The 25,594-nt window shown below is 38.6% G+C and overlaps 2 protein-coding genes across 6 annotated transcripts; one reads left to right on the top strand and one right to left on the bottom strand.

Annotated features, from left to right (window-relative positions):
- Positions 1-738: 738 nt before the first annotated feature.
- On the bottom strand, positions 739-12,996 carry p4ha1b (prolyl 4-hydroxylase, alpha polypeptide I b). 3 transcript variants are annotated; one of them, XM_081616047.1, is made up of 15 exons: positions 12,369-12,996; positions 9,370-9,452; positions 9,117-9,213; positions 8,409-8,560; positions 8,008-8,145; positions 7,614-7,853; positions 7,302-7,519; positions 7,041-7,217; positions 6,797-6,867; positions 3,901-4,000; positions 3,700-3,753; positions 3,540-3,605; positions 2,626-2,694; positions 2,239-2,335; positions 739-1,392 (listed from the first exon to the last, which is right to left on the bottom strand). In XM_081616047.1, exons 2-15 carry the CDS (start codon positions 9,449-9,451, stop codon positions 1,322-1,324), a joined length of 1,632 nt encoding a protein of 543 aa, XP_081472173.1. In that variant the 5' UTR covers position 9,452; positions 12,369-12,996; the 3' UTR covers positions 739-1,321. The 3 variants fall into 3 exon arrangements, with proteins under 3 accessions (XP_081472173.1, XP_008427456.1, XP_008427455.1); XM_008429234.3 differs by lacking the exon at positions 6,797-6,867 and adding an exon at positions 5,293-5,363 and having other exon boundaries at positions 12,391-12,996; XM_008429233.3 differs by having other exon boundaries at positions 12,391-12,995.
- On the top strand, positions 12,159-25,136 carry LOC103476715 (uncharacterized). 3 transcript variants are annotated; one of them, XM_008429238.3, is made up of 6 exons: positions 12,159-12,452; positions 14,448-14,561; positions 17,673-17,724; positions 18,654-18,855; positions 22,616-22,916; positions 23,566-25,136. In XM_008429238.3, exons 3-6 carry the CDS (start codon positions 17,699-17,701, stop codon positions 23,970-23,972), a joined length of 936 nt encoding a protein of 311 aa, XP_008427460.1. In that variant the 5' UTR covers positions 12,159-12,452; positions 14,448-14,561; positions 17,673-17,698; the 3' UTR covers positions 23,973-25,136. The 3 variants fall into 3 exon arrangements, with proteins under 3 accessions (XP_008427460.1, XP_081472174.1, XP_017164598.1); XM_081616048.1 differs by having other exon boundaries at positions 14,448-17,299; XM_017309109.2 differs by lacking the exon at positions 14,448-14,561.
- Positions 25,137-25,594: the final 458 nt, after the last annotated feature.

Raw genomic sequence — 25,594 nt, 5'->3', positions numbered from 1 at the left:
AAAAATATAAAAATATCAGAAACTGCAGTTGTGCTGAATGTTATGTCATGTCACTCTACCTTCCCTTAAACGTAAGGGAAAATAGACCCAACCCCCAATTCCTGAAACAAAAGACAGAACTTATTTTTCTGTCAGTAAAAGGTGTTTATTATAGAAAAGACATTTAAAAGATGGCTTGAGACATATAAATAAAAAGCATCTCTGGAAAATCCAAATATTTTCACACTTACAGACATACCACAATCAGTAAAAAAAAAAAAAAAAAAATTATGGCTGTGATGGTTAGTGTTTGTTGCCTTGCTCTTATTTACTTAATAACAGTTCAATTATTGATTTTGCATCAAACTTTATACAGGGTGACTAAACACCAACTTGAACTCATGAAACAGTACAACAGACCACACTGGAGTGTATGCAAATTAGATTTTGCATGACTTTATAAACACGCCTTGTTTATGCACAACCTCATTTATAACTTTTAGAGTGAAGTCACAGTGTAAACACTGGGGGAAAAGCTCGGCAAGTAGCATAATGTGCGACATGCGATAAAGTACTGCATAAATTTAGCAAAAGATTTGCTCTGAATACTCCTTCTACCAATGACACTGTGATTTTTGTTTGCTCGTGCACCATCTAAGGTTTTTAATTAAACACTGTATGAAGTTTAAATTTTTTTTTGAGATTTAAAAATGAAAATTCAGTGAACCTACAACAGTTTTACACTTTACAACTGTTAAGTTTTTTTTTTTTGTTTTTGTTTTTTACTGAACTGTTTAAAACATTACAGTTTCTAAAAACTCTAAGGGCCTAGGGTCACATCAGTCAAACAAAATAATTCAAACAGACCACATAAAAAATGCAAAAAAGGAAAAAAAAAAAATTTTACCATTCAATTTAAAGAGAGGGAAACTGGCCCCTGCAGTCACAAACTGAAGGATAACCTCACCACAGAGAGCTGGAGTTCACTCAGAGTGCAAAGAAAGACTCATGGGAGTGAACAGAGCTAGAGTGTTTCTCAAAACCAATCCGACGACCCTAAGAACATGTTATCCGTCACGGCGACGCGGACGCTGTCCAGGGGGCTCGATGTTATCAAAACAATCTCCGGGCTCACAGACAGAAAACAGGTGAGAAGCAGAACCGACTGTTTGCCGACAGACAGACAGGGAGGGAGGAAGGGATCCATTTGGACTCCATGGATCATTTGTGACGTGTTTGCAGTGTTCTCTGGTCCTCGGTGGTTTACAAGAATGAGGCGAGGGGTAAGGGATTTGATAAGAAGGGTTGTTTTTTTCATTTAAAAAAAAAAAAAAAAAAAACATTATTCAGTTTCATTCAGGCCGCAGGGTCGCCGCCACTCCTGACCTCGTTCGTGGATCCACTTGTTCGATACTGGAAGACAGAAAAATATAATCTTGAGAATATTCTCTTGCTTTATTCTCTCAAACGTTTACATACTCTGGTGTTTTTCTCATTAGCTAATGTACTACAAAAAAGTTTCAACCCATTTTTGGGGGATTTTATGTGAAAGAGGGTGCAAAACAGTAGATTAAATGAAAAGCTAGCACTGAAATTCAACCTGAACACATCATTCCCACTGTGAAACATACTGGTGGCAGCATCATGCTATGGGGAAAACAGGACTCTCCTGGACAAAAACCACTTCTAGAAGGACAGCAATTTTAAATATAACGCCAGTACTTCAATGAAATAGTTTAGAAAAAATATATATTCATATGGTAGAATGGCCTAGTCAACGTTCAGACCTAAATCCAAATGATAGTCTCATGCAAAACTTAAACTTCTGTTTACAGATTCTAATTATCCAACTGGTCTGAATTTGAAGTATTTAGCCAAAACAAAGAAGCATTCCCCCAAATGATTGCATCTTTTACTGTAGCGCACCTGGTAAGATTTTTAATTGTAGCACAAATTCTTTCGGGTTCATTATTACCCACTAGCTTTTTTTCAATCGGTCTCATAAAATCCCAACAAAACACATTAAATGTAAAAGTGATAAAATGTGGGAAGGTGCAGAAAAGTTAAAGCAGTGTAAGTATTTCAGCAAAGCAGCACCCCATATATACATTTACAGTTCATACATGTGTAATTAATACAATGCTAAGGACTCGAATGAAGAAGCAGAAAATCCAAGCCTGACGTCTGAAGTTATCCACTGAGGCTAATCCTGTGTGTCTTAATGTCGAGCCAAGGTTGAACTCCGAAAGAGGAACTCACCCCACTTGTTGCCCACTAACACCGGACAGGCTGCATGCCGGGTGCTATAGTCTCCTTCCCCGCTGGCAAAAAGATTGTACCAGAACACAGCGGTACCCTGCAATCAATGGTAGATGTTAGCGGTAACTCTCCATTCGTACGAATCTGACTTAGCATGGTTTCATCCCACACATCAACTCTCAATTAAAAAAAAAAAAAAACAGCTATTATTATCTACATAATTTAGAAAGAACCATCTTATAGATCAATGCATGCTACAAATCTCAACGCCATTTAGTGTTCATTACATCTGAATGTCTAAAATTGTTTGGACAAACATATGCGGTGTTTTATTATCCAGCTAAATCGATTATGTTACAAGTAAATGAAGTGTTAGTGTGCCATTACCTTTTTAGGCCAAACAGCTGCACCTACATCTGGGAATACTGTGGCGCCCCCTGCAGTCACATCGCTCATCTGCAACAGATAAAGTAAAGGAAAAAAAATAAGCTGCTGACAGGTTTGTTGGCCTAACATCGTTCTCCACTCCCACTGGGTGATCCGGAGGTGCTCCTGCATTAGAGCGGTCAGAGCAATGTTTATTTATGAATTACATATGTGGACATAAGGTCAATACTATTATTATTTTAACTATTTGATATTTGAGAAATTATTTCTAAGCTACAGTCAACTACTGGAGCTAGTGACTAAGTTTTGCTGTTTCATCAAGATTGTTTATCAGATATTTGCTCATTAGGCTTTGTACACTTTGAGAGACAAATGGTTTGTTCCAATCAGAAATTAATTCAAGTCCCATACTTACCTTTTTTTTTTTTTTTTTACATATTTATAGACTTATTCAGAAAATCTATTAAATTGAATGCATATTTGTTAGTTAATTGAAAGAAACGCTGCCAATATTCCAACTGTGAACTACCAATTTAATATTTGGAAATGTTTCTCTAATGCATATCTGCAACGCACCAATGAATATTATCACATAAATTATTTTATTGTTCATTAATTATTTCAGTCGCCTAAACATTAATAGGTGATTGACACCCTACTAAAAGTGCATGCTTGCACTTTTCATACTATTGAGAACAAATAATTTATTTCACATCACATTTGATCACCTTAAGACTTCAAACAAGCATCATAATAATCAAAAATAGACACACACCACATTGCTGGCACATTATTCATAGAAGTGAAAAAAAAACCAACAAAAAAACCCACATGTATATATGACAACCGGAGTTTTTAGCAAAAGCCACTGGTTAACTTAAAGCCAGCCCTGGTCTTTGTATGCGTTTACTTACATAAAAAAGCCACGTTGCAATACGATTTCCAGTTCCCAGTTCTTTAAATGCATCTGGCTCATCTTTCTGTGGAATTGTCGCACACCAGATGTAATGTCATGTCATGTCAACGCGACTGTTCGCAAACAGAAAATCAACTCTCAACAATTAAAAAGCTTACCCTTCCGAAGTCAAAGTGAGGTTCATACTGCCCTCCAACACCGTAATTTGCAACCTATGAAATCAAAGAAAAACAAAAAGGCACTTAAATCATCCACATGCAGAAATAAGCAAATAATCATGTGGGGGAAAAAATAAAAATGAAAAATCAGGAAACCTTTTTAAATATTCACTTTTTTATTATTATTATTTTGGGTTTTACCTGGAGTTCTTCTGCTGTGTCCATTTCCAGACCTGTAATGTCTTCAATTCTCTCATTGATCCTTTCAATCACAGGATCCTCGTAGCCAGTGAGCCAAGCACTGCAACAATGGAGGCAGAGCAATTTAGATAGAGGACGTTTTTTTTTTTGTCGTGAGATACACATTTGTCCACTAGCAGTAGAAACTTCTTCAGTAAAAGCAACAAATTCATGCCATGCTTGAAAACATGCATGGGAAAAAAAAAAATAAAGAAAGCACATGTGAATAAACTAGAAACATGGAAAGAGCCCAAGGATCTCCAGTCAGCTCAGGGTGCAGGTTTGTGCATTTTTGCGGTGTGGTTGAGCACCACAGAGAACAGATTTTTAGGATTACGCTATTCTAAATATACACTGCTAAAAAAAATAGAGGGAACACTTAAACAACACAATATAACTCCAAGTAAATCAAACTTCTGTGAAATCAAACTGTCCACTTAGGAAGCAACACTGATAGACAACGGGGACCCTCGTCGGGTCAATCGGGTAAATATATATATATTAATGTTAAGTTCAGTGTCTTAAATGAAAATTTTAAATGGTTGTTTTTATGGAAGAAGCAGCAAAATCCCATAATGTCCACATCAAACCAGCCATGCTAGTAACAATGGAGTTTCCACAACAATAAATTCCAGCTCCTAAAATAAAGATTTGTTTTCAGACATGAAAAACGGCATTCCCGTTTGGAAGGGATGGATTTAAGCAAGTCACGTCTGACGAAAAAAAAAAAAAAAAAGCCTTCCATCCGTTCCTCTGGCTCATCGCTCACCGATGGCGTGCCGAGTCACACGTAATGCGCAGAAAAACCATCAAAGTGACGCCACACCCTCATATCCATGTGTGCTGACATTAACTACCAGGAGCAGTAAAACCAAAGTGATGTGGGGGTTTGAGTTGGCTGCTGGGCCTGCTATATTTAGGTCTGGATACAAATTTCAGAAAACATCACTAAAATAGTTTAGACGAGATAACTAGCATTTAGATTTGTAATTGAGCATTTCATGTAATCCAATCCATGGCCTTGAAAAATGACTTCATCTCTGGTGCTAATAGTGAAGCTTAATAGTGAAGCTAACAAAAAATGAAAAACTAAAATAAATAAAAAACTGCACAGCTGCACCACCGCAGCCATGGTTGGCTAAAAGGCAAGGAATAAGAGTTCAATGATCATCCACACGGTTTAATTATCTTGGCTTAAACAAATTGTTTGCACCAATAATAATTAAAACCCTTTTATTGTTAGTTTTCCATCTAATTATTTGCAATTTCCCTGCGCAAGGTCAAATAAAGCCAGCCATTAGACAATGACAAAGCAGGCGCTGGATGAGGAACTGCTGACCTGTGACCCCTTACCTCTTGGAGACTCTGTATAGGGCTGTGGTAAGTTTCCCCGTTTGAGGGTCATGCACCGTGGCTCGCCTTAGCTATGGCAGTTCCAGAGGACACAAAGAAGTAGAGGAAATAAAAACGGGAAGAGGAAGAAAAAAAAAAAAAAGAGGACAGACAGAGCAGGATGGATGAAATGGAAAGAGAGAGAGAAGAAAAGCAGATGGAGTCACTGGTTCTTGATGTTATTAAAAAGAAAAAGCAGCAGAGTGTTCCATGAGGCAGTACTGGACTTCTAGATGTTATTTACAATAATCATGTTGATCATTTATTCATCGGCTGCCTGTGATGAACCTCATGTGGGACAAAGCAACTATGTTAATACAAACTAGCAGAAACGGTAACACATTTTCCTCTCCGGTCAGCATGTTGTGTTACCTTTCTGAAGCAGACCCCTGAGCTGGAGAGCGCCCCAATAGTTTAAAATGAACGACTTTAGCTAGCAGCACTGATACAACTTGATACGATTTCTTTGTCAATCAGTAATGGTCCACTGATACATTTGAGGTGCCTTGCAAAAAGTATTGAAACTTCTTGAACTTTCCCAGTTTTGTCTCACGTTACAATCGTAAACCTTTGTGTGTCTTATTGGGATTTTATGTAGCAAACCAACACACACACTACAGCATATTTGAGAGGGTGAAAGGAAAGGGATTCAAGGTTTTAAACTTTAAACAAAATTCTGAGAAGTGTGGCATGCCTAATATTCACACCCTTTAAGTGAATCCCGAAATTAAGTTGTGTAAAGGTAGTGCAAACACATGCCTTCTCAAGTCATCCAATTATTAAACAGCATTATTAAACAGCAGTCTATGTGTTGTTTAATATACATATAAATACAATTGGTGACCTGTAACCTGGTCAGAGTTGATGGTAAGACAGATAGAGTCCACTCCTGAGAAAAAAAACATGATAGAAACTCCAAAAAACTTGAGTGGACTTAAACATAAGAGCCAGAGTTGCAATTAAATTGTGTATTTTAAAGTGCTTGTGTCAAAATGGACTAGCTAAGAAGAGTACAGACCGAAATTCATTAAGAACTTGTGACTGTTCAGACTCTCCATTCATCTTGATTATTTTGCAAAAATAAATAAAAAATAGACAAAAACATTCCAGATGACCACAACTAGTGGAGACACATCCCATAAGGCTGTATTTGTAAAAAGAATAGAAAATCCTGCGTTATTTTTGTTCCACTTAGCAATTTTGTTTTTTTGTGTTGGTCTAGCACTTAATAATCCAATAAAATACTCTCAGGTTTAGGGTTATGATGACAAATAAAAGGGGCAAGAAATCATTTTACAAGGCACTGCTGTATAAATGTTTTCTCATTCCGCGTTCAGCTCAAGAGCCTTTGACCTTTAACGAGGCAGCAAAGTGGAGCTCTGGACAGGCCAAAGAAGAAATCGGATGTTTTTTCGAGGGAAGGAAAAATTCCCCCAAAGCTCTCTCCTGCGACCTTCCGTCTTACCTTTTGCTGATCCTGTAATGGGCCGTCTCCAGAACTCCAGTGACGGGGTTGGAGATGGTTGCCCTGCGCAGCTGTGAAGCCAGGGACATGATTTAACCCCCAACACAGAGGCAGACAAGCATCTTTCGCGGATGCTTGTCTAACCCGTCAATCCGGCCTCGTGACTTTAAGCTGCCACCCCTCAACATCTAAAATCACAAACACGCCGCTGAACAAACGCTCCTCTGCTCAGAGAGTTACTCACTCGTGGTTTTGCCAGTTGCTTGACTTTCTCAATTTCTGCGTCGGAGATGATGTCAAGGTAGCGAACGATGTAGGGGCGGTCCCACTCGTCTTGCTGTTTGACCGGCGCCAGCACAAACCTGGGGTGGCGATTGTTGTCGTGGTATCGACAGAACAGCCGGCTCTGTCTGCGCGGGGTCTGGTGGCGAGATTGGGAATTAAACCGGCGTGGCAGATAAAAGCGAGACGCCGTCTCGTTATTTCTGCTGCTTTTCTTCCTCACCATCTTGAGACCCTCCCCTCGACAAAGCATCTCATACTTCTTCCTCTCTGGGATCAGAGGGAAGGAGTTCTTTTGCTTCTTTTTCTTCTTCTTTTCGCTCGTGTCTCTCTTGCCACGCTCCTCTTGTGTCCGAGCCGTTTCCTCTGCGGCTTTTCTCTGTTTCTCCAGCTGGAACTCGAAGTACTTCACGTTGCCCTTGGCACGCTGGTGCTCCGGGTCTGAAATTGTGGCCGAAAAACGACAGCGATGATGATGCTGTCACCGTAAGCACTTCACTGGATTTAATTCAATGCCCCGTTGACGGCAACTTACCCAGTTTGAGCAGCCTCAAGGTGTACTCCAGCGCTCGCTCTATTTCCCCCTGCTGGTAGATGGCATAACTCAGGTAGTCCAGAACCGTCACCTTGTCTATGGTGGACTCCTCTCCCTCGTCGAGCTGTTTCAGGGCCTGTGCCATCCACAGCTCCGTGTGGTAATAATCGGCGTCCGAGTAGGCTATTTTACCCAGCTCGTAACAGTCCTCCACTGTCATCTGGCTCTTGTGCTTCACGCCTGGTGAGCAAATAAAAGCACAACAATGACGCTGGGGCGCAAGAAAAAAAAAACACACTGGGTGCTGTTTAAACAACAAATAAACTACCAAGAAAAAGAAAAAACGTTGAGCCCGGTGCTAAATGTGACCGTTTACTGAGGCAACAGATTTTACCAGGAAGGTTTCCAGTGGAGATGGTGTTGGCGTCGAGCTTGTAGGTGTCTTGTAACCGGAGAAGAGCTTTAGCCGCTCCAGTCTGGTCCTCCTCTGTGGGGAAGTACTGCCTCTGGATGGTCAGGTTGGAGATAAATCCTGCAAGAATCGCAAACATCAGTATTCTAGAGGCGTATGAATTCAACAGCAACTGACTAAATGGAAAGATTGAATTTTTCTTATTTTTCCCAAAGTGAGAACATGCAACTGAACCAACAGGTACATTTTGTTTGACAGATCTTTAAAGAAAGTTTCAATAAATGTGGACGGCTCAAATCTGAACTTTTCACACTAGAATTTGTCAATTGCAATGTTAACATGAGAGCCAACTGTGAATGCCAGCACTTCTCAGTTGTCCATACCATCAGTGGTGTCACTAAGTACAAGACTCTCCAGGTCCCCCCACTCTGTGTTCAGCCTCTTCATCAGTTTGAAGGCATTGACGGGATGACCCAAAAACCCTTCTGGGTCTTGTGTGGCTGTTGCTGTCAAGGAATCCAACTTGTCGGCCCACCTGCCATTAAAACGACAGCACAGATCAAGAGTACTGAAACGATGGGATTTTGCACCAGAGCTGTTCTAAAAACGCACAACCGTTTCTGAACTTAGCAATAAAAGCAACATAGAGTTCAAGGCGACACATGACGGAGCAAATATTCCTCAAAATTGGCTTTAATCTCTAGTTTGTTATACTGATTTTTTCAGGGTGAGTTTTGTTTTCAAGAGATTCGTTGGAATCTTCTTATTCAGTCAGAAAAAAAATGTTTGTTTAATTGTTGGATGCAAATCAAAGCTCTTGCTCATCTCATAGCATCTCATCCTCTTGGAATTTAGCTATTTTTTTCTTTGTCGTTGAGGTTTTGCACCTGTGAGTCCTTGTTGAATGTGTTTGACATGCAACAAAACAAACCGTACGAAGCACACCGACACTGAAAGTAATTTCTCGAAAGACGGCTTAAAGCTATCGGTAAATGTATCTGGTGATGATGGAGACTTTGTGCCCTGTCACTTGAGAACTTTTCTGTTTTTAACTGTCCTGTACAGATTGAACATTTCGATTCGATTCTCACCGCTTAACCCGCTCCAGTTTGCTCTCCTCCGCTCTGATGTAATCCTTCAGAGACGTGACGAGGTCCTTTTCAGTGTACAACAGATCTGTCATCTGGCCTGAGTGGCAACAAATCAGAAGAACAGGCTACACACTGCATCACTGATATCATCTTTTCATGATTTGAAAAGTTTGCAATGCTTCACCGTTTGCTTCTGGACTCGGTTAAATTGAATGATCACAGGGCTCAGTTTTACACGGTGTGTGTGCTGTACCTATGGAGGTGAAGAAATCATTGTGGGCTGAGAGTGACTGCAGGCAGCTCAGCAGCAACAAACACCAACATGGCAGCTCCATTCTGAAAGAGAACGGGATATGTCCTTTTGATGAATTCGACTGAATCACAACCAGACTGACGGGAAAAAAAAGCAACTTGTAATTATCGCTTTTTTATATTATCTAAAAATTCTTTATCAAAGTTGATTCCTGATGTGCAGATTACAGATTTTCACTCAATCAGGCACGAGAAACTTTTTGTTTTCTGTCAAAAATAGCTTTTCTTTCTGTGTTTTAGACTATTGTTTTTTCTACTTGTTGTTAAAGTTTTTTTTTCATTTTTCTGAAGTAATTATCTCAACATTAAGGTAAAAATCCTAAAGAAAATACAAGTTTTTCAGTGGGAATGAGCTGAATATTAAAATGAGAATGACAACTGAAACTCACATTTTGATGCACAAAACAGTCAAACAGTTAAACCAGAAACGCTTCCGTTTCACCCTAAAAACAGAAGCGTTTGTTCAGCCCCACAACCATGTCGGAGACACCAAAATAAGTCTGTGGTGGGTGCCGACAAGTCTGGTTTTGGCTTTAGATTTTGGACAAGGTTTCAATCCAAAAAGTCACTGTGCCTGTGAAGGATGCAGCTGCATTTTCTCTTTAAAAACCCACATTTAACAGAAAGGGAACACATAAAAGATTGGAGGGAAGAATTACAAATTTACACAATAAAATCAACATGTATGACAAAAGGTTAGATGCTGAGCTACAGATCTAAACTTAAACCCAGAAAGAGACTACATTCTTTTTTATATGTACATTGTCCTTTAGACGTTTCAGTCAAGTAAGAAGTAAAGTCACCAGTCTATTGAGAGAGCAAAGAGTGACACACCCAACACACACACTTGCACCTTTGGGCTATTTGTGAGGGCAAATGAGTGAAGGAGAATCCACAGAGGCATGCGAAAGGCTTAGAACAACACAGACAGTCTGCACAGTTGAGGTTTGCACTGTGCAAGGTCCTAACTAAGGTCCAATGACACTGGCAACCGCTGTGCCAGCTACTTTGAAGATAAAGTGTGATCATTTCTGTGTAGCTCTGCTGAGAATCAAACTGGAAGTAGAGTGCAGGTTCAGACAGGCTCTGACTTTGCCCTCATTTGAAAAAAAAATCTAATGAATTGTGGGATTTTAATTTAGGTCAGCAGCATGCTGCAACGACAAACTAAAAAATGCATTCAAACAGCTCCCATTATTCAAAACTGGCAACACGCATAGAGAAAGTATTACTGAAAACTAATAATGGTTATTACCCCCAAAACACCAGAAACAAGAAATGGGTGAATCTTTTCATAACTTTGGGAAGTTATGTAGAGACTCTCCTCTGACACAGCAAATTTATTTTCCGGCCACTTTTTTCTATTCTTTCTAACATGTTCTCCACTTCTGCTTTTGAAAGAAAAACACCACATCAACGGATTGTGAGCAACAGTTCTTTGTCTATATTATTTGGCATTTTGTGAAGTGCAAAATCAGATTAATAAAACAAAAAAATAATCTATTTCATGAAGTGACTAATAAGAAACAAACACTGATGAGCACAAGATGAGCACTTCAAGTAACTTCTTGTAATTTTTTGGCCTACAATATGCAAAACAAATCTACTAGAGTGAAAAAATTATTATACAGTTCACTGTCAGCCTTAGATGTAAACTTATACTATATTTCATTAGTCATAAAATAATTGCAGTGCATTTGAAAATGCGCTGCAATTTTAAATAAAAAAAACATTTTGTTTTCAGTTCTGCTCCAATAATCTGTAACCAACCAACTAAGTGAGTAAATACATTAATAAATATGCTCAAAAAATATTCATTCAGAAAAATATTTTTTTAAATCCTAACAATGGATGTTTCTCCAAATATAACTGTCCATGCCTAAATTTAAAAAAAAATCTGTAGATTTTAACACATTTATTATACAACCAAATATAATCTAAAGTTGTATAAAATTCATATTGATCATTCCATTCATATATTTCATCCAGCAGTTATTAATGTATAATCCACCAAAATTACAATATTTCACATCAGAAACTGTATAGTACACAATAAATAAAAGGCATACTTTTAAATTGCCAATTGTTGATCAGAAACCTCAACAAATATATTATGTTCGTACCTCACTGCTCTACGAATACTGATCAAATATTTTTTTTGCTGCATGTCTTTTAATCCAAGGTTTTTTTAATCGTGGCAGAGAAACTTCCTTAAAAAATATCTCGTTTTACTTTTACTCTATAGTCATGCTGTAAAAAAAAAAAAGAAAAAAAGAGGCAAAGGATGGAAAAGGATAGGACTGCCACGTCTTCGCTCCTCCCCTCCGTGGAAACTCGTGTGCGGACTAATATCCCTCCGATGGAGTCTTACCTGCTCAAAGCCAAACTGCAATCTACAAACTAACAAGAATCACTGGTTCACGGTCAATCTGTGCTGTAGAGATTAATTGATTTATTTAAGCAAGATGCTTCACTGCTAGTATTTATTTATTATGTTATTTTATTTTGTTGTAAAATATTTTCCATTTTGACAGCACCAATGATGTACTTCCACTCTAGTATGCCGCGTTGTAGAAAATGTATAGATTTTTATTTATTTTTTTAATTCAAATAAAACAATGCAAAGTGAAGGCAGCAGTAGCATCCCACGCTACATTGCATAGGAATGCCATAACTAAGCCAACGACGTGTGGGCAGAACTACGCATGCTTTTCTTTTGTCTCCTGTTTGCCAGGTTGTTATTTTTGCATCCATTTTAGCTCCTTCCGGCTATTATTGCAAATCTCTAGGGGACTTAGCTTTCAGTTAAATATTTAACGCCGCGTGCTAACACTAGTCTGGATAAATAACGCAGCCTTTAACTGTGAACTAGAGAATAACTATATAATGTGCGTACAGGCCTTTTTTTTCCCGTCTCTCATCTGACCTAAGAGGCTGTACCTTATCTGTAGGCTGCATTTACCTCGTCCAGAGCATCCCGGAGCTAGCAGAAGAGCCGTGTCCTCAGCCGCTGTGTCCTCTGAAGTAAGTCTCACTTCCTCGGGAAGGACTCGCTGAATTAACGGGGGGGGAATAAGATCCTCCTCTCTGTGATGTTCCTGTGAACTGTTGGCTATCTGGACGCCGGGGCTGGATCTTTGGGAGTCTCGGCCTGAGTGCTACGTGCAGGCTCACATGCGTACAGTTTTGTGATAATTTTTTCGGGGGGGGATAGAACAGGGGGTGTCCTGTGTAAAACGATGGGGAAGTTGTAGTTTTTTTAGCTTAAATCCACAGTGACACGACCGCAAAAGGTTTTTGTTGAGTGCAGTCTCCTAACTAACGCCACGCTTCTGCCACGTATTAAAAACGTGTGGGGAGGCAGGAGTGATCGTGAAAGTACGGTTTTCACACCTAAAAGGGGATTTAAGATGAAGTTTTCTACTCATTACATTTTCACGGAGGTTGTGTGAAGTTTGGAATATGAAACTTTGGCAAACTTTTACCCTGTTTTCACCTGCAGCCTCTGCTTCTCACATACTAGAACATTCCTTCCTTCCAGTGTCTGGAATGCTGCTTAAATTCAGTAGGGTGGAGCCAAGAGCAGCTGTGTGTGATAAACTGATTACTCTCATTTCTTAGTGCAGTTTGTATTAGTTATACGCCTACTACATTCTACACAGGCATGTAAATGTTTACTAACCATAATATACAGTGGCCGTTTTTGCTGAAAGAGTTTATCTCATCTTAAGGCAGTGTATTATGCTACATTCGAATAGAATCTCGGCTTATGGTCTTACTTCACAAGAAAGACCACAAATTTTGGAGTGCAGTTTGGACATGCAGTCCAAAAATGGAGTAACATTTTTTTGGACTGCATGTTACTGCAGTCCAAAAATACTGGACGGTGCCCTGTGATGGACTGAAGACCTGTCCAGGCTGAACCCTTCGTCTTTCCAAGTGACATCTGGAGCACCAGCCCCAAGAAGCAATCCTGCAAGGATAAGCAGCTACAGACAAAGATGGATGGACAGATGGATTGTGATGTTTATTGAGATAAAAAATAAAATAAAATAAAAATGACATCCCCTGGGGTGCTGTGGTGGCACAGCGGCATAGTACAACCCATGTATTGAGGCCTTAGTCCTCATGCCAGTGGTCGCAGGCTTGATTCCCAGACCGGTGACATCTGCCACATGTCTTCCCCCTCTCTCCTAACCCTCCTTCCTGTCAAACTACTTTCAAATAAAGGCCACTAGAGCCAACAAAACCTTAAAAAAAGACACCCCCTTCCAAAATACAGTGGTCTTAAACTCACCTTAGCTTATCTTTTTAACCATTAGCCTGGAATCGGTCTGGATGGAGCTAGCATGTTTCCCCTTTGTGGGTTAGGTTGATTTGTAGGGCTGCAACAATAAATCAGCCCTGACTTCCTTAAGTTTGGGGGATCGGTGATCAACCGATACATACATGATTTTAACCACCAATGTTATTTACCTCAGAAAAGGAGGCAAATAAGGATATGCACCTCAAAACCCTGTTGGTTAGAGCCTCTCCGTGTGTTTTGTTTCGGGGTAGTCAGTTTAGTTCAGAAAGATTTTTAATGTTGCATTCCCCGAGTCAAGTCACTCATGTATAGACATCATCAGAGGCCTATTTTCAGACTTACTTGGAATCAAGGTCCCAGCTCTTAAGAATGAGTGGAGAGGCACAGAATCCACATTAAAGTCCAGTGTCCATTAAAATCAGTGATAGTTTCCCCCTTCATGCAAACCACCTTTTTGACTGCGCCCTTGTGGACAGAGAGCCATATGAAAAACTGACACATTTAAAGCACTATGAAAACAGAAATCTGTGCAATAATATTTTGTGTTGAAATCCAGAACCAAAAGAGATTCATGTGTAATTCTTTTTATACTCTCTTTCAAAATCAGTAGGCCCTCATGATATTCACTGTCAATTTGCTTTTTTCTAATTTTATAGAAAGATTACGCAGCTGATTAAAAAAAAAAAAAAATCTTTCAATGTTTTTCCTTTCAGCTGCTACTAGATGTCACCCACGAAGAGCTGGCAGATTAGAGTTCTGTGTTTCTGTAGCAAGGATCCACCAGGGTCTCCTATTGCTGAGGCGCACCCTTTAAAAGAAACATCAAGGTTTGGTGATGCACTAACAATATAGAAAATGTGTAGATTATTTATTGTGTATTTCAAAGGCTTTGGATCAGAGCTTTGTTTTGCATGTGGGTGTGTGTGTTTTCCCCCTTAGAGTGTTTTCTTTTCTGTGGAGCTTATTGGATGACGTCATGTATTAACTGTGCTAATCAAATAAACTTGACATACATAGAGGTCCTTCTTAACCACTCGGGTTTAAATAGCTGGGTGAGAGAGTGCATTGAACAGAATTAATGCTAGTTAGGTTGCTGGTTCAGTTTTAAATATGTTTAAGTTGGCAGTCCTATTAGCAGGTAAAGCAAACTATGTTTGTTCTGCTTCTGCTTTTTTTTTTATAATGTATGTTTTGTTGACATGTGTTTGATTTGGTTTCATGCCAAGATGAACAAAATTACACTTTCACTCCCGAGGCTTGTCTGCACTGTATATGTTACAAATGCTGTTCAGTGTTGAAGGGAGCCGCTACATGAAGTGAAATTTTTTTAGAAAAAAAAAGTGTTTTCATAAAGGCTTTGAGATGGAGGTCCCATTTTATTGTGTTTTATTGTTACTCTCTTTTCCCCACCTCTGACCTGCCAAACTGTTTGCGCCTTATGTCTAGGATTTACTGTAAGACCCCCACAAAATTAGTTTGTTGTCTGAACCTCATCTTTTGATCTATTTTCAAGCCTGTGGGTGGTTTACATCTGCTTTACTATGTCTGCTAGACGGATTGAATTAAACTCGAAGCAGCTGGTGATTTTCCTTTTACTGCCATTGCCTCGTGACACAAAGACTGTACATTTAGCACCTTATGTTCTGTTAATAAATAGCTATATGGCTATTGCTTACGGTCCTTATGTTTTTAATTATCTCTCAATCACTAATTAATGCTGCTTTGAATTTTTATTACTGAAGTGGTTAAAGTCGCTAGTTCCCATTTACAGTGTGACTACTCTATCACTGAGCCATGTACTATGTGTTTAATAGTTTAAAGTCGTTTTATATTTTATTCTCTGATTGTATTGTGTTTGCTATTACTTCACATTTTACAACAATTGCTTTAATTTTTGTTTTCCTGCGCTTACTATTAAAGGTTTAGCTTTTTGTGTCTGGTGTTTTCCTCACTAAGTGACTTTGCTGGTTCAGTTCTTCTCATTTTGTCGTCTGTCTGTTCCCCACAGTCCCTACAAGAAAGACTGCACAAAAATTGACTGATTAATATCATGTTGTATTTTTTTTTCTTTAACAGTATTTTTGCAAGGTTTGTTTCTTTCTAGTTATTTATATTATTTTAATAATTTATCACCATTCTAGACCTTTTGAAAGCGTGTCTTGTTTCTACTTTACTTCCTTTTTGCATGTTCTGTCCACATTCACTTTTCAAAGTATTTTCAAGACTTAAAACCAGATATAAAAATACTAATAAAAGCGTATAAATGTACATTTTTAAAAATTACAATATCAATTTACTGAAAAAGGAAAATAAAAGAAAACAAAGAATAAGTGAGGCTAAAGAACAGAACTGCTAAAAAACTACAAAAATGAAAACAAATTCAATTTTGATCAAAAATAACCAGTGGGTGTTATTATTACTGAGCTATTATATTCAGAGGGTCAACATGTATTCTTTAATTCAACAGTTTTCTTCATAAAAGATGAGTTTAGGCTTCATTATCAAGGTGGTACAATTGCTTTATGTGATTTCCAAGTTAAGTGAATCTCTGTGTTTGCCCGTATTTATTTGTTTTATTCTTGTTATTCTCCCACTTATGAGTAGGTAGGTCATTTTAAGAGATAAATATGATTAATTGCAACTTGTTACGTTTTTAAACCTTAAACTGCCCCCTGCTGAGTTGGAAGCCGCTGGTTTACAATCATACATCAAACAATCAAAATTATTAATAATAATAATAATAAATGTTCCCATATTAATTTAAATAGAGAACCATGTCCAGCCTCATTAATTTAGTTAATTAATGCGCATGACTGATACCTCTCTGCAGCCGGTTGCCATGACAATCTGGATGAATGCGGGAGCCCCTCACGCAATCGTGTGTTTGCCTGAGCTTTAGGGTGCTGACCTTCCCATGTAATTACTGCGTGTTTACCTAAGCAGACCTGACCTATCTAGACAGACACATGTGGCATGGTTGTTTTTTTTTTTTTCCAAACTGGTTCTAAAGCTGAAGAAAGAAAGCATTTTTGATTAATTTATTTAGATTAATTGACCTATTCTGGTAAGTTAATTGTTGCTAAATATGCCTATAAAAACATTAGATAGAAATCGTTTATAAGACCATAACTCTCACAACTATCCCCCAGAGCGTGAAACTGCAGGTCAGCATTATATTAGCAAGAAAGTCTTAATGAATTGTTCGACACTTAATGTGTGTGGTTTGATGTTGTGTGTCAGGAAACAAAATATTTCTGCTAGATTCCAGAAAGATGATCTATTCCGACGAAGCCAACTTTTGAATTCGGCCCAGGGAAATGGCCCCTTTAATTACACCGAGACAAACAGAGCGGGGGCAAAGTTCGAGTGAACTCATGATAAAAACGGACGAGGTGAATAGCCGGAGCTCAGACAGCAGCCTGACTTATTACTAAAGGACACGGCGGCAGGAAGATGCGGAAACACATACGGAGATAAATAATTACAATCCTAATTCCGTCATATCGCTCGTAACAATTGGCGCAACTCGTTAGCTGAATAATGAGTTTGTGAGGCGTTACAAATGGTGAGTAAAACGCGTTTCTCTCGTCTATGTTTGTTTTGTTGCTTTAAAATATGTTTTATAATAGGTGCTGTGTAGCTTAGTCTACATTTAGTCGTCTTTTGCGACGTGAAACGATGCCGTTACACATCTTAGAAACAAATTAAACGTATTGTAAGATGATTTTTGACATTATGTAGTTAAATTGGTTTGAACTTCACGAATGATCGATGATCTTCTGTATGATTGATGGACCAGCATTGATTAGCTACACTTAGAGACACCCAGCATGATCTCATGATTACCTGAGTTGTTTTTGTTGTTGACTGTTCCTTGGAGACTGTATTGCTTTCTCGTGCAAATTCCTCATCGAACCCACTATATCTTTACACAACAGATACTTGCAAGCAACCTCTGCACAGAATGACAAGATGTCTGTTAGGCAAAAGGTAAATATCCCGTTTTCTCCTACTACCACATTTCAAACCAGATCTTTACATGCAACGTATAAAAAGGCACATCACTTTTTCTCACTGTCTGACGCTTATCAGGACTAACCTGTGCCTGTTTTAGGTGAGTCAGGATTACCAAACGTATTTGTTAAACTCCAGAAGGATGAGATAAGTATGATGATTTCATCGCTTTGTAAGCTTCTAACTGGGTAATTCGTGGCGTTTGAGTTAAATAAAGATGCTCCTGCGATCATATTTTAAGGCAACACCTCAGACACACTGCTTATTTGTAAGACGTGATGAGCAAAATCAGAATAAATCAGGCGAGATATAAATGTCTTGTCGACTAATACAATTAAATTTCAATGTCTGACTGACAAAGAGGGCAGATTGCAAGCCTGAAAACACCTTCCCAGATGTAAAACGTGAAAGTGTTGGTGTGTTGATGCTAAAAGTACTAAAATCAAATTTGTAACTGAAAAATGTACCTAAATGGTTTACAAACCTGACCAGTCCTGTCAGGAGGAATTGGCCAACATTCCACTGTATTTACAGAATCTCAGGGAAGAATATCCAAAATATCTGAAACAAGACATACAGTTTGAAATGCAAAAGAAGCAAAAATGTAAGCAAAATCCTGGGTTTGAAGAAAAAATACAACTTTAAAAACATTTCTGCATTCAAAATTCTGGCATTTAGTCATTTTTGGTCAAACAAAAGCTGACTTTAAACAGGTACTGTTTAGCCTGATTGAATGGTGAAAATTGAAAGGTTATGTGTCTTTTCAAACATCACCCATAAGCATCTGTTTTCCACTGTTTCTTGATTTTATGTGCAAATCTGGAAATTAGGTTACCGGTAATTCTATAGGATGGCAATTGTGTGCATGCACATAAAAGCCTGTCTGTAAAACTTCCTCATTGCAGTTTAGGGAGATGGAGGACTGGATGGTATGTCTCAGCACTGAAGAATCTTTCATCAGTTCACGCTCTGAAGCCGCTCATTCCCACCTTCTGCTTTGTGGTGGTGATCGTATACGGCCAGGCCGACAAACTCAGGAACTTTGTCGCTGGCATCTTCATCCCGCAGTACCATTACCCGTTCCCTGTTGCTCTCTGCTTCACCCAGGTTAGTAAATGTAACGTCGCTTTCAAAATCAGTCATCCATTCATTAGCAGGAGAATGTGCTCGCGAGGAGTGGTGCACAACAGGCGAGATCATTTGCATACTTGTCTATTTCTACAGAGTAATTTGCGTTCTGACATCATTGTATTTGCCTGTGTTGAACTAACATTTATAGGATTTCCATTTACATAGACATCAGCAGGCAATACATTGCAAAAATAGTTCCACCTCTTGATTAATGGGTTTGTTTTTGCCATGCTACCATCACAAATATCAGTGTATTTTATTGGTATTTTATGTAATAAAGAAAAACATTTTTAATTTAGATGGTATCACAAGCTTTGTCACTCTAGATAGATTGGATTTTTTTTTAAAGTCCTGCCACTAAATTTCAATTGCATTTAAATCTGGACTTTGACTGGACTATTCTAACACATCCCTCCAGCAAAACTATTTCCTTTTTTTTCTATTTTTATGTTTTGGATTGTTGTCCTGCTGAATATCTCTTGCACCTTTTAACAGACTTTTTGCCGTGTCACATTCTTTCCATTTTTAGACAATAGATTAAACTGTCATTACGTTTGCCTACTGATGTTCTCAAAACAAACTAATTTACGCTGAGATTAAATTACAGCATAATTCTTTTTTTTTTTTTGATAGGCGACATATTAAGACAATTCAGTACGCTGGACTTTCTTTGAAGAGTTTAGAGTCGTGCACCACTTTCTTGGTCTTTCGTGTAAAATTCTAAACAAAAACTTAAAGCTAGCACACTAAACACAGAAGCAGTGGCGCAAAAAGTGGGTATGCAGGGTATGCAACGCATAGGGGCGCAGCACCAGAGGGGGCGCCAAAACCCCGTCTGGAGGGGGCGGCGCGCCGATGATGTTTTCCCGTACACTAATGCGCGCCTTACGCTCCTTCACCTCGCGCACATAACGAGGTAAATGTAGCGAGTTTTACCCTTCACGTATCGTCGCCTCGGGGGGGTGCTGAGTGAGCGAGTTTTACCCTTCACGTTTCCTCGCCTCGGGGGGGGGGTGCTGAGTGAGCGTCGCTCCTTCACCCTGACGTTCCGTCCCTCGGTCAGGGGGGGGGGGGGGGGGGGGGGCGCCGATCTATGTTTTTGCATCCACCTGAATAATGTGTAGTTGCGCCACTGCACAGAAGCATGCCGTTGCCTCTGTGTGCCGGTTTGAAGGACAGAGCAGAGGTAACGCTAGGGCAAAAATGCTTAGTGTTGATTAACGCATGCATGTGATAGATGTTTAACCAAATTATCACGCAACGGACTGACATGAGAATATGACCTTGTTCAAAGGTTGACCACGAAAGACCGCCTGAAATGACAGTCCAGAAAAGTCCACAGATAGGCCTCAGGTGTGCTTCTGCAGCAAGCTTAGGAATGAAATAGGATTACCAACAACAAAAGCAAACTTGCTGATATAATACTTTCCCGCTGTCATTAAAAAATAAAAATATGTCAACCTGCAGTAGAGTCAGCACTTATCAATGTGGAGTTAGCTTTTAGTAATTTCAATGAGTGCGTGTGTTCCTCTTCCACCTTGCCAAGCCCTCAGTATCTTTGTTTATGACTGGTAATCAGCTGTAATTTATTTCCATGGTGCCTCAAAGTAACTGTGAGATCAAAATATGGTAACACTTTATGAATGTTTATGACAATTGTCATGAAGTGTCATGACACTTGACACTTTTAATGCAAAGTTGCTCTAAAAGTTGCATTAGAAGTCCATTAAAAGTGGCAACTTTGCATGATTTTGTAAATTATGATAATTTAATACAAAGTTGGCATTTTTAATGGACTTTCAATGCAACTTTTCGAGCAACTTTGCATTAAAAGTGTCATTATTTACCGAATGACACTTCATGACAATTGTCATAAACATTCATAAAGACTTCTTTATGTTCATGACAGGTGTTATGTCATGTTTTTGAAAGTGTCATGTCAGTCTTATGCACACCCCTTCAAATAAAGTGTTACCCACAATATTAGCAGTGTGTTTAGCAAAAAAAAAAATTGTCCTTTAATTTATGCTCAAACTCAAGCACGTGACATTCTATAACAAAGCAAAACTTGAAGAAATAAAGATGATCAAATCTGGTTGAATCTGTAGAAAGTGAAGCAAAAAACAAAAGGGATGGATTAGGAATTAGGCTGGATGAAAAAAGGAACGTTTTTGTATTTTACTATACAAGCTCAAACATTTACTGTATAAACTTACAAACTTGGGCTTTCCTGTGAATCAATAGACCAATATTAAATTGGATGGCCAATGTTTCTTAGAATTATTACACTACTGTGTTTCAAGGAACTGACTAACCTCTGGCACCTGTCATCCTTAGACGGTTAGACTACATTTCAAAGTCCAACTGGGTTCCTTGGTCTTGCCTCAGAAACAGCATGATCAATGTCACCCTTGTAGTTTTCCATTAGATTAAAGTCCAGAAATTGGGCAGACCACCGCAAAATGTTAATCTTGTTATTCTGAAACCAAGATGCTGTTTGCTGTTTTAGTGTGCCTGGGGCTGTTTCCTTATTATTTCAACTGTTTTAAAGTTACCTCTGTAAGTATTTTTGATAAGTTAGAAGAGATCTGTGATCCATGATCACTGGCATGTGCAGGATGGGTCCAACATCATAATATAAGAAATGTTCCCATCCCATGATGCTTGAGCCACGAATGCCTCACAGATTAAAGCAGCTTGAATTCATCGCTTATATGTTTGTTTGAGAAATTGTTGGTTTCAATTTCAAAGCCTTCCAGTTCATTTTAGCTCAGCAGTCTTATCATTTCTTGCACTTTTTAATATGATTTTTGTTTAAGGTTCACTCTGTTTTGGAAAAATATATGTATCAATCAATTTTATGCCTAGGTTTTCTAGCCAACCCTTGGTTGAAAATGCAGCGAAATTAAAAAAATTGAAAGCTTTATGTCAAACACAAATATCTACGCTGAATTTCTCTGACTGTTAAGAAGCAAAACATGGAAATGCATATTAGTGAAATCTAGTTCTCCTTAATAAAGTAGGTTAATATACATCAGTGCTCGTACATTTGTGTTTTTTAGTCATTCTTTCACCTGGGAATTGAAAACTCTTAATATCTGTTACCATTTTTTATTTTTAAACGTAAACTGTTCCAGATATGAGGACCTCTGAATGAGAACGAGTCTTTCAGTTAATGATTTGTTTACACTTAATCAGCCTCATGCATGTCATGAACGGTAGTTTCCAGGACTTTATTACACCCACTTTATAAATTATTTGCTTTATTAATGATTCTATTTTTGACCTGACACGTGTTGTTGGACTGCTGTGTTTTGAACTCAACTTTATATATAAAAAAAATGTCACAAAAACATGACATAAGAAAGATCAAATATTAGCTATATTATTTAACCCAATTACATTTAAAGGAAAACAAACCAATTCTATGTTTTGTGTCAATTATATTTTCAATGATGATAGTTGTCCTGGTTTGCCTTGTTTTTCTTCCCAAAATAATCAGCTTATTGATTGAAATGCAACGTTCGTGACTATGTGTATTGACCTCACATTTTTTTTAAACATAAGGCCAAAAGTAAAAATGAAAGGATTTGTCAAAGCGAATCTACTGGCTGTGAAGTTAGCTGCAATTTATTTGTGGGCTGTAAATCATTAATTCCGGCTGCTTCTGCTTCTGGTTTTCTTTGAATTGCCATTCCCCTTACAGAGCTGGACATGTTTGCACTTCTCTCCCCAGGTTCTGGTTTCTCTTGTCTTCATAAATCTCCTCCATGCCTTGGGATTGGTGCATCTCAGACCGTACTCCAGATCGCTGGGAGAGAGGCTGCTGCTGCCCGCCATCTGTAACAGCTTTCACTCCGTGCTCATGAATTGGGCCAAAGCAAGCAGCCCGTACGCAAACCTCTTCCTCTTCACTGTTCCTCTGCTGCCTCTGCTGACCCTTGGATTCAGTTTTGCGCTGAAGGTGGCGTCTCTGCCATCGCACCACTTGTCAGTGTTGATTTCTATCCTGAGTGGGATGTTTGTTGTCATCACAGGTAAACCTTAACACACGGCAAAAGCGTTCGCAACCTTTGAACCTAAATTGTTACATTACAGCCACAAACCCCTTACTTGTTTATTTCTTTTACAATTTTGCCAAGTGCAATGATGCGGTTTTATCAGATCAAACAAATAAAAAAGATTCTATTGTCCTATCGCGAAAACCTGTGTGTTGTCAAAAACCAACACTGCAGCCTGCACCGTGAGCAATAAAAAAAAGAACATTTTGGTGAAATTTGGAGCAGCACCTTCGCAAGGGTGATTGACAGCACCGAGACCATCCTCCTGGCTCTGATTGGTTGCTTCTGATATGATATATTTCTGCAGATTGCTCTAGGTTCACAGGGACAAGGCAGAGGAGCTCAATTTTTTTCACAGATCACATGTCTCAAGTTGTACTATCACAACATGATGACATTTTTAACAAATATGTAAAAAAAAAAAAATACTGCCTCTTTAATTCCCTCTCTCTATTGGGATCTGTCACACACAATCCCAATAAAACACATTGAATTTTGAGAATAATGAGAAAGTGAGATGGTTCAATTGATACAAATACTTTTCCTAAGCATTGAATGACAAATTATGCAAGATTAAGAGAGGAATTTTATTAATGTAAATCAATTTTTTTTCACTCCTGCACAGCATCCATTGGGATCCCTGGTGTTGAGTCTCTTGAGTACCTCTACGCGCCTCTCGCTTTGATTCTCCACAGCCTTTCGCTGATCAGCTTCGCTAAAGTGTCCGAGTCTGTGCGCCAGCAGCCATCTGACGTCCAACCCTCTGTTTTTGACATCTACTACGTTCAACTGGTCAACCAGAGTGGAGTCCTGGGCCTCCTGTGGCTTCTGCACCCAGACAAACCCTGGCTGGTGTTGAAAATGAGCAGCTGGCGCAATCTGCTCTTCCACGGATACCTGCTCGCCATCGTCCTGCTGGGAATGGTGCTCAACTTCCTGGTCTGCGCTTCTGCTCTCTGCGTCTCCCCACTCGCAGCTGCGTTGCTATATTCGGCGAGGTACATGGTGCAGCCGTTTTTTCATCTTCTGTAGTCCCTCTGTATGGCACAGAATCCTTGTCTGTCTATAAGCTATCACCATCATCAAAGGTTGAAGTAGCACTTCCGAAAACAAAAACAAAAAAATCACACGAAAAACGTGAAAAGATTTCCGTCAGGTCAAACGTTTAACATTAATCCGGTTAGAACTGTGACTTTTAGAACTAAAAGTCTGTCACAGCCAGAAGAAATCTGCCACTAAACTTTCAAACTGGAAAAAATAAAATAAATAACAACACGGCGCACAGACCAAAATTTTGAAGGTTTGATGTCCATTTGATGAGGGTTAAAAGTAAGAGACATGTATCCTGTTATGACCACGTTGTTTGTTCCTGTGTGAAATTAGACAAACCTGGCATGTTAAATGTCTTTTTTTTTAAATTTGATCTAAACTAACTCCTCTAATGTTTATTTTAAATTTCTGTGTCATAATCAGATTAGTTTTGCTGGTTGAAGCTAGTGAAAATGTGTTCACATATTGCGTGTTTCTGCAAGAACCTGAAGAAAACAGGAAGTAAACTACTACCTATACAGATTATGGTAAACCTTTGGTACAAAGCAACAAACCTTCTTTTTTGTGCAAAGCTGGATATGGATTTTTCTTAATTAGAGCAAATTCTTTTAATATTATCATTTTCTTGTGCATCTTTTAACATATTAGAGCAGTATTTGCGGGATTCAAGTCCCACGTTTCTCCTCCACTGAATAAGATCTAACCGGATCTCTGTGGAGGTTTTCTGTGAATGATTCTGAGAAGCCTTTTTTCAGAGGAAACAGGATAAAGATGATCAGGGTTGTTTTTTTTTGTTGTTTTTTTTTTTACATTTTTACATGACACATAAAAACACATTTTTAATCAGTGTTAAAAAAAAACATATTTAACCTCAGACCTTTGGCTGAATGAATTTTAAACCAGACGTTGGTTTATGTTGTCCCTGAATGATTCTGAGAGCTCGGATGAAAGGACACGGCACCGACAGGCTGTTATGATGCCTCTTGTTGAAGTCTGATGTAATTTAAGACATTATATTTTTATTAATTTAACTTTAAATATGTATTTTTATATAATTTTGTCAATTTGCAAGCTCTTTCTTTTTGAAGTAGCTAGTTCTGTTCTGTAAAAATGTGCTGTGCATGTTTAATAAAACTGAAAGAAGTGTATTGACTGAAAATGTGTCAATGCTGTAAGCCGATGAGTTTAAATTAGTTGAAAACGTTGAAGTTGCAATACGTGAATGCTATGGGGTTGCATGGTAGCTCGGTTGATAGCATTGTTCCCATGCAGTAAGAATAGAAAAAGTTGTAATAGGAACCATTTTTAGAAGTCTGGAAGCATTTATTTGTTTAGAAATAGAACTATAAGTTAATCATTTTTAAATGCTATGTCACCAGAAAGTCAAAAAAAATTTGTTCAGCATCATCAGAAAGTTTTCACACTCTTTCATTTTTTATTTACATATATTTTTTTGATAGTCAAGTTACAGGGCTATTCTAATAGCGATCGGAGGGTTTCTTTTCCTCAGTGATCACAGTAGTGACAATGTGGAAAACATCTTTTTGGATTGCAGCTGTTCACCCATGGATTGATATTCGTCAAGTCTATTTTATAGCACATTT

This window comes from Poecilia reticulata, chromosome 15 (genome assembly GCF_904066995.2).
Source record: "Poecilia reticulata chromosome 15, P_reticulata-male-v2, whole genome shotgun sequence".
Taxonomy (NCBI): Eukaryota; Metazoa; Chordata; class Actinopteri; order Cyprinodontiformes; family Poeciliidae; genus Poecilia; species Poecilia reticulata.
Note: the sequence above shows the minus strand (reverse complement) of the source record. Positions and strands in the feature narration are given on the sequence as shown.

What these genes read in the sequence shown, in the direction of transcription:
- p4ha1b (XM_008429234.3), bottom strand. An exon ending in TGATTTCTTCACCTCCATAG is followed by an intron (nt 9,214 to 9,369) that starts GTACAGCACACA and finishes GTTGCCACTCAG; the next exon opens with GCCAGATGACAGATCTGTTG. An exon ending in CTCACTTTGACTTCGGAAGG is followed by an intron (nt 3,606 to 3,699) that starts GTAAGCTTTTTA and finishes ACAATTCCACAG; the next exon opens with AAAGATGAGCCAGATGCATT.
- LOC103476715 (XM_017309109.2), top strand. Translation starts at nt 17,699, where the DNA reads ATGACAAGATGTCTGTTAGGCAAAAG. An exon ending in AGATGTCTGTTAGGCAAAAG is followed by an intron (nt 17,725 to 18,653) that starts GTAAATATCCCG and finishes TCCTCATTGCAG; the next exon opens with TTTAGGGAGATGGAGGACTG. An exon ending in GATGTTTGTTGTCATCACAG is followed by an intron (nt 22,917 to 23,565) that starts GTAAACCTTAAC and finishes ACTCCTGCACAG; the next exon opens with CATCCATTGGGATCCCTGGT.